Source organism: Cervus canadensis, chromosome 4 (assembly GCF_019320065.1).
Source record: "Cervus canadensis isolate Bull #8, Minnesota chromosome 4, ASM1932006v1, whole genome shotgun sequence".
Classification (NCBI taxonomy): Eukaryota; Metazoa; Chordata; class Mammalia; order Artiodactyla; family Cervidae; genus Cervus; species Cervus canadensis.
In genome coordinates, this window is record NC_057389.1 from 56,982,783 (window position 1) to 56,996,326 (window position 13,544).

Below are 13,544 nucleotides of genomic sequence, written 5' to 3' on the forward strand. Positions count from 1 at the left end.
GTTCTTCAAACCAACTGTTCTTCAAACCAACTTCCTTCCCTTGGATTTAATTCCACTTCTTGGAGTTAGTCAAGGAAGTCTTTGATTTCTTCCACGAAACATCTAGTTAAATATCTGCAGAACATCATCTTATCCTCCACATCTTCCCTTCAGCTCCAGCATCCATCCAGCCTCTGGACAATCATTTATTGAGCATTATTTACTTATTTAGTGGAAGCACAGAGCCCTAGCCCTCGGACCAGCAGGGAATTCCCTGAGTATCATTATTGATGCACCATGATCTAGCTGGGGAATAGGATCTGGGTCTTGTCCCTTTCCTTATGGGACAGGCTGGCTTCTGACCCTACATCTTTCTCATAATATGAAAGATAAGGCAAGTCCCCAGGAAAAATCTATACTCTGCCCAGAGTGTCTGCTCAGTCACAGCTGCCCAAACTATTTTTGTTTTTGTTTTTTCTTTTTTGGTGGGGGAGGAGAGCTTGTTTTTTGTTTGTTTGTTTTATTGCACTTATCTGCCTGGCAACACTGTTAACCCTGTAAGAAATAGCCCCATGTCCTACTACAGGCCTAACTGTTTCTTTCTCTTTTTTTTTTTTCCTTTTATAACTGAGATTTTATTGGTTGTTTTGAGGATCACTACACAGACATTTCAATTTGTACACAATTCTTCACATACGTACCAGAAATCTAAAATATCATGTAGTTGTGATTCTTAACAGTTATTCCAGTGACTTTCCAGCTTAAAATTTGGAGCAAACTTTCCTTAACAGGATATCAAGTACCAATATCTTCAAATATTGATATGTTGTTACATCATAAGTCCCACTGATTCACAATTTAGTATCATATACACTACATACCCAAACTGTCGATCGTTCACAGCACATTAACCAAGTTACTAGGAAAACTGGACTACCACGACCAAAGATGTTATAGTATAGTGCACAAAATTCTGACCAGGAGAGCCAAGATCAAAAAGTGGTTTGCTGTAGGAAATAATTCTACCAAAACAATATGGGAAGAGAAGTGATTTAAAGTGTTCAAGACATTAAATGCACAACTGACTCCAAACTGCCATTTAGTATGCTTTTGTATTATAGGATATAAAAGCTACCCCCCATCTATGGAATGTTAAGCTGACACCCAAGACAATCAAAGCCTCCCATATCCAATATCCCACTATTTTCTGGTTGTACCAAAAAATAAACAACCAGCAAATGATTTCACCTCTTAAAAAAAAGCATTTACACTTAAAAAATGGGATGAGGTGGGATTCCCTCCTTTTTAAAAATGTTTCTAGAGCTACTAAAAAAACTTGCATTTACAAAATAGTTGATAAAAATATTCCTCTGGATTGTACAAGAAGGGAAACAGGGACCACTGACAGGACTGAGTGTGTGGTTATTTTTTTTTTTTTTTTTTACATCCCGAGTGTGTGGTTATTAATCAGACTTGGCTTCTTTCTCTTCTGCTTCATCAGAGGCTGGGCTCTCCTCGTTTTTAGTCTCTCCATTTTCTGCAGGCAAGTCTTCTTAAGTCTCTTGGTTGGCCACTTCCGCCTGTTTTCCCTTTGCTCCTCTTTTCCCTTTTGTTTGCACTTTTTTGTCTGAAGATTTATCCTTTCCCGCCGCCTTTTTTGGCTTCGTTTCCACTTTTGCAGGAGCCGGTTTTGCTGACAACCTCGCCGATCTCCTCTTGGGCTCCTCCTTCGCCGCCCCCTCGGCGGAGCTGACCTTCCTCTTGGGCATCGTGGCGGCGGGACGGGCGAGAGCCGGGTGCCTGAGGGCCGCGGCGCGCCAAGAGCCTTCGCGAAGCTGAGTAGCCTGACCGCTGCCGCTCCTCCCGCCGCCCAAGCTGGGACCCGCCTGTTTCTTTCTCTAGAGCTCCCACAAGTCCTTATTTTCTCCTGCATAAGAATCCTGTTCACCATGGACTGTAGTTCTGTGTCTGCATTTGCCTCCCTCACCTTCTAGAATACTTGAGGAACTGTGTGATGATCAGATCAGCATCCCAAGACTTGGCATCAGCTCTGGCACTTGGTAGACAAATGGTGGATATTTTTTGAATGAAGCTGTGACTTGGGGACCTTTGCAAAACCATTATTGCCCCTCTTAACTTGGAGTGTCTCCCCTAAGATGATGGAATCTTTTAAACCATTTTTAAAAATTGAAGTATAGTTAATTTATGTTACATTAGTTTCAGGTGTACAGCAAAGTGATTCAGTCATTTATGTATATTCTTTTTCAGATCCTTTTTCATTACAGGTTACTATAAGATATTGAATAGAGTTTCTGCCCTACACAGTAGATCTTTGTTGTTAAGGTGATGGAATTTGCTGAGGAGTCAGGCTTCAGTAGCCTGGGTGCTCTGAATGCAGAGACTCTGATGAAGACGACAATGAAGGGCTACTGCTACAACCTTAGTGGTAGTGTTGGGATTCCAAGCCTGTTTGTCTGACTGCAGTCAGTCGGCGTATTTCACCCTGAACTATACTCATATCTTGGTCCTCAGGGATGTCCCAGTGACACGGTCTGGACTTTAGGCATGACTTTGGGTATTATTAGGACATGCCCAACAGGACATACAGGAGGCAGTGTGGTCCAATGTGGGCTCCTTGTTTGCACTGGGGACAGATATGTAGTTACTTCTGGGGAAAAGGGAAGTGAGAATTCAAATGTTTTTATGTAGCTCTTTGCCCAGAAATCTAGAAGTTCAGACTTACAAGGGCTCTTTTAAAAGTACAGCCCTTCTGAAACTGAGGGCTGTCATCAACTAGATCTCGGGAACTATAACTTATAAATAATATCATGTAAATTGCCTTCATCAATCAAGCTCGCCTTAGCCTTAATCGTTGCTGCAAATTACATACCTTCATGTAGCTTACACAGTATGTCACAAGACTCCATTAATACCTCTTCGTGGGCAATACCTCTGATGTACGGATTGCTATAGTAATGGTTCCTTAAGCCAATTTTTCAGGAACTTAGAGTCAGCTCTTGTCCAGTTCACATTCCAGCTTATTAAGACTGCTTGAAACCACAACCCTCCAACCAGGTCTGTGTGAGTGCTGGATGGATGGCCTTTTGATGTCAGAGGGCTAAAACTTCACCCTCAGACCATGCTAATACTACCATTTTATGAATGTCCCTCCCATGAAGAAGCATGTAACTCAGACACACCAGCAGAGTACCGATTACCTCACCTTTTTTCCTATCCCCAATCACCTTCTTCTGCACCTCCAACCAATCTGTACCCTTCACCCATAAGTATCCTAAGCCCCTTTCTGTTGAGGAGGTAAATGTGAGATTTGTTCTTCCTGCTTCTCAGATTCCTCATGAATAAATCCTTTCTACAAACTTCAGGGTTTCAGAGTTTGGCTTAATGCCTGTTGGCCAAACGAACCTGGTTTGGTAACACTTCCACACCCTCTGGGACACTTGCTTTTCTTTTCTTGAAAGAGTAGGTGAGTTACTAATTAATCCTCATTCAACACAGGTCCAGCTTTTCCTTCCTAGGACATAGGAATTGTGCTGGGCAGGAGAGAGCTAGGTGCAAGTGAGAAAATTATATTAGGAATATCTTGTTTCTCAAATTTCAGGATAGAGAAGTGGAAACTAAGAGAGTGAGGCACTTGGCCGATGTGTCTCTGTTCAACACATAGACTTCTCTACTTTTAAGAAAGCTGTTACTTTAAAACTCATGAATCACCACATGGCACACCTGTTACATGTAACATTGTACATCAATTATACTTCGATTAAAAAAAAGAATCTATCAGGATTACCTTCTCCTAAGACACACCTGGAGAAGGCAATGGCAACCCATTCCAGTACTCTCGCCTGGAAAATCCCAAGGACTGAGGAGCCTGGTAGGCTGCAGTCCATGGGGTCGTTGAGAGTCGGACAAGACTCAGCGACGTCACTTTCACTTCTCACTTTCATGCACTGGAGAAGGAAATGGCAACCCACTTCAGTGTTCTTGCCTGGAGAATCCCAGGGACAGGCGAGCCCAGTGGGCTGCCTTCTATGGGGTCGCACAGAGTCGGACACGACTGAAGCGACTTAGCAGCAGCAGCAGCAAGACACACCAGAGCTGGTCGATGAAGATTTCTGCTGTGTCTGCAACTTCCCTGGTGGTCCAGTGGTTAAGACTGCCATTCCCAATGCAGGGGTGTGGACTTTCAATTCCTGGTCAGGGAACTAAGATCACACAAGCAGCAGGCCTGCCCCCCCTCAAAAAAAAATTAAAAACCTGTTACTTTCTTAATAAACACATTTAAAGAACAAGTCAGCAAAAAACAAAAAAGAACATTGGGGGGAAGCTGTTCTTTAGACCAACTTCCCTCTCTCGAACTAGCCCTTGGAGTCAATAAATGAAGTTTGCAGTCTCTTCCACAATATATCCAGTTAGATATCTGAGGATATTCAGGGAGTTGAACTTGGTTGACACGAAGTTAATCACAACCACCAAGACTAGGGAAAAGTTATGGAAAGTACCCAGCCTGAATCACTGGGATAGGGGCAGGGGACATTGAGAATCCTGTCCTGAGGAACTGGGGATCTCTCTGTCTCCAACCCAGACAAGCCTGGAGGCATCTGAGTCATCTGGGCACTGCCTGGGTCAGAGGAATAGATGCCTTGCAAGATCCTTCCTGTTATAGCCCCTCTCCTGGCAACATCCTTCATTGCGAAATTTCCAGGAAGAGTAGCGAATGGGGTGGCTGGGAGGAAGAAAGGTGGAAAGTGACAGGGTTCAAAGAAGGGGGAGCAGAGCGACATCACAGGGTTACATAAACTCTCAGAGGCTGCCAAAGAGTAAGGACAGATCGGTTTGTGGAGCCTGGAAGCCGGCGTGAGCCACTGAAAAGGAAAGAAGCCACAGTCCAGCCGATAACCAGAGAGAGAGGCAGAGGCTCTGAGGATCTACCGACTATGGTGAGAGTATGCTCTTGGGGCCGAAGCGGGGGCTATTCGGGGAACCTTAGGAACCGGCTTGGGCCGCCCTGACCTCCGCTGTCTTTCCAGGTGTGCGTGCCCTGCCTGCTGCTGCTGCTGCTGCCGCCGCTGCTGCGTGTGTCTGCGGACACCACAGAGCCCTGCGAGCTGGACGACGACGATTTCCGCTGTGTCTGCAACTTCACGGATCCCAAGCCTGACTGGTCTAGCGCTATTCAGTGTATGGTTGCTGTCGAGGTGGAGATCCGTGGCGGCGGCCGCAGCCTGGAACAATTTCTCAAGGGAACTGACACCGATCCGAAGCAGTATGCTGACACAATCAAGGCTCTGCGCGTTCGGCGACTCAAGCTGGGCGCTGCACAGGTTCCCGCTCAGCTTCTGTTCGCCGTTCTGCGCGCCCTCGGGTACTCTCGTCTCAAGGAACTGACGCTTGAGGACCTGGAGGTAACCGGCCCGACGCCCCCGACGCCTCTGGAAGCCGCTGGGCCTGCGCTCACCAGCCTCAGTCTCCGTAACGTATCGTGGGCAACAGGAGGCGCCTGGCTCGGCGAACTGCAGCAGTGGTTCAAGCCCGGGCTCAAGGAGCTGAACGTTGCCCGAGCACACTCGCTTGCCTTTCCCTGCGCGGGGCTCTCCGCCTTCGAGGCTCTCACCACCCTAGACCTGTCTAACAATCCCGGTCTCGGCGACAGCGGGCTGATGGCGGCTCTCTGTCCGCACAAGTTCCCGGCCCTCCAATATCTAGCGCTACGCAACGCCGGGATGGAGACGCTGAGCGGCGTGTGCGCGGCGCTGGAGGCAGCGAGGGTGCAGCCCCGAAGCCTGGACCTCAGCCACAACTCGCTGCGCGCCACCGCCCCGGGCGCTACCCGGTGTGTCTGGCCCAGGGCGCTAAGCTCTCTCAATTTGTCGTTCGCTGGGCTGGAGCAAGTGCCTAAAGGACTGCCGCCCAAGCTCAGCGCGCTTGATCTCAGCTGCAACAAGCTAAGCAGGAAACCGCGGCGAGACGAGCTGCCCGAGGTAAATGACCTGACTCTGGACGGAAATCCCTTTCTGGACCCTGGAGCCCTCCAGCACCAAGACGCCCCGATGATCTCCGGCGTGGTCCCAGCCTGTGCGCGTTCTGCCTTGACCATGGGGGTGTCAGGAACCCTGGCGCTGCTTCAAGGAGCCCGAGGCTTCGCGTAAGGCCGGGGGGAAGAGAGGGGAGAGGAATGAATTGGCTCAGATTGCCCTGGCTCCGGGAGACCCTCGTCAGGACATCTCAACCAACCAGCCTTCCGCCCCATCCTTATTAAAATCTTAAACAGCAGATCCGTGTCATTCACTCAGCAGATGTTTACTGGGCACACTGCTGAGCAGGGAATCCATTATACTTAAACATTCTTCTTCCTAACTTGCTAGAAACCATACCCGCCCCACCATAGAAAAGAACTACGGGGGCAGAAGGGGCAGGGAAAAGTTCCGTGTCTAGGGCTGCGTGGGAGAACCAAGGGTTTCCCTGCGATTGGGGGTTTTCTGAACAGATTACTAGAACCTGTGTTAAAAGATGTTTGAATGGTAAACATGCCTGGAAGGATCCTCTCTGGTGCATTTTCCAAGACGCAGCTGCTCCCTTCCAAGGTTATAAAACCCAGAGCCATTTGCTTATTCTTACTCTTCTTTTTCCTCCAACCCCCAGTGAGGAAAGACAGCTATGCCACTCATTCTACCTAAGCTCTGAGGTTGATAATTTCAGGGTTGCTCTCCTGTAGTGTATGGCCTCTCTGCCTACAGAGGTACACTGATTTTCACTATCAGGTAATAATGGGGGAGCTTGAGAATGGGGAACTGATGCAAGATGCTGTAATTTAACCTTCTCTGAACCAGAGATTTTGCAATTATGCTAATATACAAATGTATGATTTTTCTTTGATTTGCAAACAGGATAACATCTTAGACCCTTCACAGCTTCTTTGGACCCCTTCACACAGCAATTACCAGTGTATGTCCCCTGAACCACATTATCTCAGTGACCTAGGACATCAACCAAGAGGGACTGTTCCTTCTAAGGGTTCCTTCTTCATCACATCAAGGAGGCAGTCACATCCATAAGGGATCTAGATATGTCTCAACGGGGACCTAAAGAGGAGTGGGGAGAGGCGTGTAAACAGAGCCCTTCTCCTGCCTGCGTCCCTCCAGTGTCCAGAACCACACAGATAGGAACAGAGAATGCACATTATTACATTGATGGGAGAGTTACACAGGTCATCAGACTACAGACTCAAAGAATCACAGGGACAGCTAAATAAACTGCCAATCTGTGTGGCCAGACCTCGCTGGCTCCATTTTTTCAGTTTCATCTTAGGCCCACAGTCCTGCCCCCTCCTCGCTCTGCATAACTGAGCTTTACTCTACTCACAAGAAGTGTACCCAAGCCAGATAACTTACCTAACAGCTTTTACTCTTACCTTCGTCTGATATGAAAACTAGAAGGAAAAAAAAAAAAAGAAAACTGGAAGGATGCCTTTTGCTGACACAGGTGGTTAACGGTCATGAGACCCTCAGGGAGGAAAAAGCCCAGGTTCCCTTGGATGCAGATATGCAGCTTACTTGGTAGTCAAATTCTGTTTTTAGCCTTGGCCCCTTTAAATCTCAGGTATCCCCTTCGCAGAGTGCAGCTCTGAGTGCCTCTGGATCTTGGCTGTATGTAAATTCACAACACCTGCATTATGTAAGTAACATGGCTGTATGTCAGTACCCACAATAAACTTCAAACTGTACTTTATGGAGTTGCCTGCTTCGTTTTTTCATCTCAAAGTTCTTCCTCAGCTCGATGGATATTATTCAATATATCTGCCTCCCAACACTTTTGCATGTCAATAGTTTTCCCAATACCATTGTTTGAAAAGATATTGAATGGTCTTGGCACCCTTGTTGAAAATCATTTGACCATGTAGTTCAGGTTTTATATCTGGGCTCTCTATTCAATGGTGGTGGTAGTGGTTTAGTCATTAACTTGTGTCTTTTGCAACCCCATGGACTGTAACCTGCCAGGCTCCTCTGTCCATGGGATTTCTCAGGCAAGAATATTGGAGTGGGTTGCCATTCCCTTCTCCAGGGCTCTTTTCAATGCTACTGGTCAATATATCTGTCTTCATGCCAGTACCATGCTGTTTGGTTACCTCTGTAATAAGGTATGAAATCAGGACGTGTGAGGTCTCTAATTATATTCTTCTTTTCAAGATTTCTTTGACTTCTTGGGGTTCCTTGGGAGCCCATATGAATCTTAGGATGGATTTTTCTATTTCTGCAAAAAAAAAAAAGCCATTAGATTTTGATAAGAATTTAATTAAATCTATAGATTGCTTTGGAGAGTGTTGATATCCTAATAATATTGTCTTCCAATCCATGAACATGGGATGATTTTCCATTCATTTCTATCTTTTTTCATTCTTTCAGCAATTTTTGTAGTTTTCACTGTACATGTCTTTCTTTAATTTCCAAGTATTTTATTTTTTGATGCTATTTTATTTTTTTCATTCTTTTTTGTATTTTTTTTCTTTTTTTTTTGATGCTATTTTAAATGGAGTTGTTTTTCTTAATTTCCTTTTCAGACTGTTCATTGTTAGTGTGTAGAAACTGCTGAATTGAAACAGACTGCCGGGACTTTTGTCAGGTACTCTTGTACTTATTTTGGCTGTGCTGGGTCATCATTACTGCATGCAGGTTTTCTCTAGCTGTAGTGAGCCATGTCTACTCTCCAGTTACAGGGCACGGGTTCAGTAGTTGCAGCACATGGACTCAGTAGTTGTGGTAGACAGACTTGCTTTGCAACATGTGCGATCTTCCCAAACCAGAGATCAAATGTGTGTTCCCTGCATTGCAAGGCAGATTCCTAACCACTGAACCACCAAGGATGCCCCAGGTACTCTTAACTATTAAATAAGCAGATGTGTGTCAATCAGTGCAAAATACAATAAAGATTTGTTAAAACAGAACAGTAGACTTTGTTTCAATGGCTATAGAAAGGAGGTGATTTTGTTTTTCTACGCATCTGGTCTGGCAGCAAGTTGTATTATACATTTTAAGCAATACATGCCCTGAAAGATTATATTTTCAGTTGTGTACTAAAATCAGAGACCATCTTTTTTTTTTCTTTTTACTAGAGTCATGCAAAGGAAATGGCAACCCACTCCAGTGTTCTTGCCTGGAGAATCCCAGGGACGGGGGAGCCTGGTGGGCTGACGTCTATGGGGTCGCACAAAGTCGGACATGACTGAAGTGACTTAGCAGCAGCAGCAGTGAGTATGAAGTAGTACCTCATTATGTTTTTGATTTGCATTTTAATGACCAAGGATTTTGAGCATCCTTTCACATGCTTGTTGAGCTTCTTTGAGTAAATATCTATTCAAATTCTTTGCCTAGTTTTAATTTTGTTTATCTTTTTGCATTTCACTGATGTATAATGATGTTGAGCATCTTTTACTGCATTTATCTTCTTTGGAGAGATAGCTATCCAAATCTCTTCCTCATTTTTTTCTTGAGTGGTTTGTCTTTTTGTTGCTGAGTTGTAGGAACTCTCTATATATCTTGGATACTAGATCACTGTCAGACATATAATTTACAAATATTTTCTCCCATTTTGTTGGTTGTTTTTCATATTTTGATGCACAAACATTTTTAACTTTGATGAAGTTCAGTTTATCATGTTTTCTTTTGTTGTGCTTGCTTTTGGTACCATATTTGAGAATTCACTGCCAGATTATGTCATGAGGATTAATTTCTCTATTTTCTTCTATGAGTTTTATAGTTTTAACTCTTAAACTTAGGAAATTGATCAATTTGAGTTAATTTTTGTGTATGGTCTGAAGTAAGGGTCCCGTTTCATTCATCTGTATCTGGATATCCAGGTGTACCAGTGTCATTTATTAAAAAGATTAATCCTTCTAAAGTAGGAGATAGATGACCCCAGGCTGAACAGTTTCTCTCCTGTGGACAGAAACTCCATAAAGCAGGATGATGGAAGAGGCTGGGCTCTGCCCAGATAAGTGATAAAAGACCACATATTCTTGAAGTTAAGGAAACTCCCTGCCTACACATGTGCAGAAAGGCTCCTTGGAGGTCAAAAAAGATGGGGTGTCACTTCATAGTAAGTGAGGCAATCAGCCACAGGCCTCTTCACTAGAATCCAACTTGGCTAAGAGATGCACATGCACACAGAGGAGGACCCTGACATATACCAAATATGGGCTCAGAACCAGGCACATCAAAGTGATTGGCCAAAGAAAACTTGGAAGAAATGCCCCATAAAAGTGATTCAAACTACGATGAGGGTGCGACTCTCTCTGAGCCTACCCATGGGTCTATCCACATGTGTTATACTCTTTTTTGTCCTAATAAACTCTTGTTTCACTACTTTCCATCTTTGTGGGAATTCTTTTCTGCAAAGTCAAAAAGTCAGGGCTTTGTCACTGATCACCGGTCTAGTGGCTAGGATCTAGTACCCTGACTGCCTAGACCTGACCTCGATCTCTGGTCAGAGAGCGGAAGCCCCATCTCAGGCCGCTGCAAGCAGAGGTCAGCCAAGATCATTTCCTCACTGAATGTTCTTGACGTCTTTGTCAAATCAGTTGTTCGTAGAAACATGGGTTTATTTCTGGACCCTTACTGCTCTTTGACTAATCTCTGCTTTTACGCCAGCACCACAGCGTACTGTTCCACTACTCTTGCTTCACAATAAGTTTTGAAATCAGGAAGTATGAGTCCTCCAACTTTGTTCTTGTTTTATAAGATTGTTCTGACTATTCAGCATCTGTTGACATCCATACGACTTTAGAAGGAGGAACAGTGGCTGAGAGTGAAGGAGTGAAGGAACTCCAATATTACACTAACACTAACTCCAATATTACACTAACACTAACACTCCAATATTACACTAACACAGAGAAAACGATGACCTGTCCTTTAGTTCAGTTATACCAGATGTCAGAGGGTGAAGCCATCTAATCCTGAGACCACTTTTGCTTTTGGAACCTGCCAAGATTGAGGAGAAGACAGTAAATCTGGTTGGCCCTGCTGTGGGTGATATTTTGGTAGTAAAATATAATGACAGGCTGAACTAACTACTCCTTATTTTCACATAACAGCTGGTGGTGGTTTAGTCTCTAAGTCGTGTCCGACTTTTGCGACCCCATAGACTGTAGCCCACAAGACTCCTCTGTCCATGGGATTTCCCAGCCAAGCATACTGGAGTGGGTTGCCATTTTCTTCTCAACGGGACCTTCCAGACACAGGGATTGAATCTGGGTCTCCAGTGCTGCACACGGTCTCCTGCATTGCAGGCGGATTCTTCACTGACTGAGCTACCAGGGAAGCCCACATAACAGCTACACAATGAGATATAATAACAGGCATTTTGGTAAGCATACAGTATCAATGATGATAGGCAAATGTATGGGAAAATACAAGCCTTCTATGCCTACCCCAAAATGATTCCTCCAAAGGTTAGGCATATTCATCTTGATACTATTGCTCCACCTGTTACACAGATGTACACCGAATACTCCAATATTTTGGCCACCTGATGTGAAGAACTGGCTCACTGCAAAAGACCCTGATGCTGGGAAAGATTGAAGGCGGGAGAAGAAGGGGAAGACAGAGGATGAGATGGTTGGATGGCATCACCGACTCAATGGACATGAGTTTGAGTAAACTCTGGGAGTTGGTGATGGACAGGGAGGCCTGGCATGCTGCAGTCCATGGGGTCACAAAGAGTTGGACACAACTGAGCAACTGAACTGAACTGAACAAACTGAACACGGAATATAGATGGTCAGACAGGTATGATTCTTTTGGCTGTAAGAGATCCTTGGTGAAAAACCAGGGTGATTTGTGACATAATGAAGAATATATCTGGTCTTCGTCTCCAGTTACTAGCACAAAGCTTCAAAAACCTTTGTAATTCCTAAGCAATAGGAATCTCTCTGTTATACTAATGAGATAACTTCTGGCAGGGTCCCTAGATAGCTTCAGGATGGAGGAGGTTGCTCACCAGAAAAAAGAAAAAACAGACTATTCAGGGACTTTCCCTGGCATTTCAGTGATTAAAACTCTGAGCTTCCACTGCAGGGTGCACAGGTTAGATCCCTAGTAAAGGAATTAAGATCTCGCAGGCCACAAGTGCAACCAAAAAAAAATTGCAGATGAAAGGGCTGGAGTTGGATTCAGTCATATAATTTATGATTTAATTAATCATGACTCATTGAAAAATGCTGGACAATGAGGCTCAGGGAGCTTCCTGGTTGGTGAACATACTGATGTACTGGGAAGGCACACCCTCACGCCATAGAAACAGGAGATCCTTCACTCAGAACCCTTCCAGGCCTTGTCTGATGTTGACTTAAAAAGTGACTGAGCACAGCAGAGCTGAGTTCTGTAAGTCATTCTATCAAAGTATGGAAGCTGCAGAAGCGTCTGAAGTTAGGGCAGTCTTACTGCAACTGTGTCCTCACCTGTGAAGTTTGGCCAGACTCTGGGGATCTTGTAACAGAAGCAATTTAATCCTACATGGAACATGATTCAATCACAGAAAGGAAAGAAGCACTGATAGAAGTGTTAGGTAGTTAGAATAGGAAACGGGAGTCCAGAATGGCGGTGGCTAAAAGACAAGGAAGGGAAAACCCGCGAAAATGGAACAAAGGAAGGTCCGAGGACCGGAGTGAGGACCTCAGGTAGAACAAACAGCACTCCTGGCTAGCCCAATTTACATAGGGCAGGCCCAGGGGGGAGGAAAAAACTTGTAAAAAGAGGCGCCAAAGGGCCGGGGGTCTCTCTGTCTCCTGCGCACTGGCGCGCTCCCCCACTCTCTTCTCTTTGAGTCTTTGGATTGGCATTCCCTCATGCCTTGAGGATGTATTTTCCTGCTATTTTCTAAATAAAATAGAGCTGTAACACAGAGCTGTAACACTGATCTGTCTAAGAGCTATAACACGGTCTGTTCGAGACCTGAGAGCTATAACACGGTCCGTCCGAGAGCTATGACACACCGAGGTCTCTAACATCCATCACTGCAAATTTTTGCTGACAGGAGACAGAAGAACTGAGGAGCAAACACTCGCCTGACAGATGCTACAAGCCAGTCACAAAAAGAACACATGTGAGTCCACTTATGTGAAATGTCCAAAATAGGCAAACCTAGAGAGACAGAAAGTAGATGAGTGATTGTTTAAGGGTCAGCATAGGGTGGGGGGTAATGAGGTTACAGTAAAGGAAATCGACTTTCTTTATAAAGGGATGGAAATGTTTTAAAATTAACTGTGGTGATAGTTATACATGTCTGCAAACTTACCAAAAACCATTGAAACACACACTTTAAATGGGTGAATTATATGCTATATGAATTATCTCTCAATAAAGCTATCTTTTTTTTAAAAAGAGCAGTTATCTTTTATAAATACATACTGAAATAGCTATGTGTGAAATAAAAAGTGTCTGGGATATGCTTCAGAAGAATCCACTAGGGGTGGAAAGGGGAACAGAAGAAATAAGACTGGCCATTAAGTTGATAATGGCTGAAGCTGAGTACTTGGAGTTTCATTAAACTATTCT

General features: G+C 44.6%; 1 protein-coding gene and 1 pseudogene across 1 annotated transcript; one reads left to right on the forward strand and one right to left on the reverse strand.

Moving 5' to 3' along the window:
- Nucleotides 1–1,442: 1,442 nt before the first annotated feature.
- Nucleotides 1,443–1,777, reverse strand: LOC122439831 (annotated as a pseudogene).
- A 2,603-nt stretch (nt 1,778–4,380) lies between these two features.
- CD14 (CD14 molecule) lies at nt 4,381–7,722 on the forward strand. The gene is made up of 2 exons (XM_043465310.1): nt 4,381–4,934; nt 5,025–7,722. Exons 1-2 carry the CDS (start codon nt 4,932–4,934, stop codon nt 6,141–6,143), a joined length of 1,122 nt encoding a protein of 373 aa, XP_043321245.1. The 5' UTR covers nt 4,381–4,931; the 3' UTR covers nt 6,144–7,722.
- Nucleotides 7,723–13,544: the final 5,822 nt, after the last annotated feature.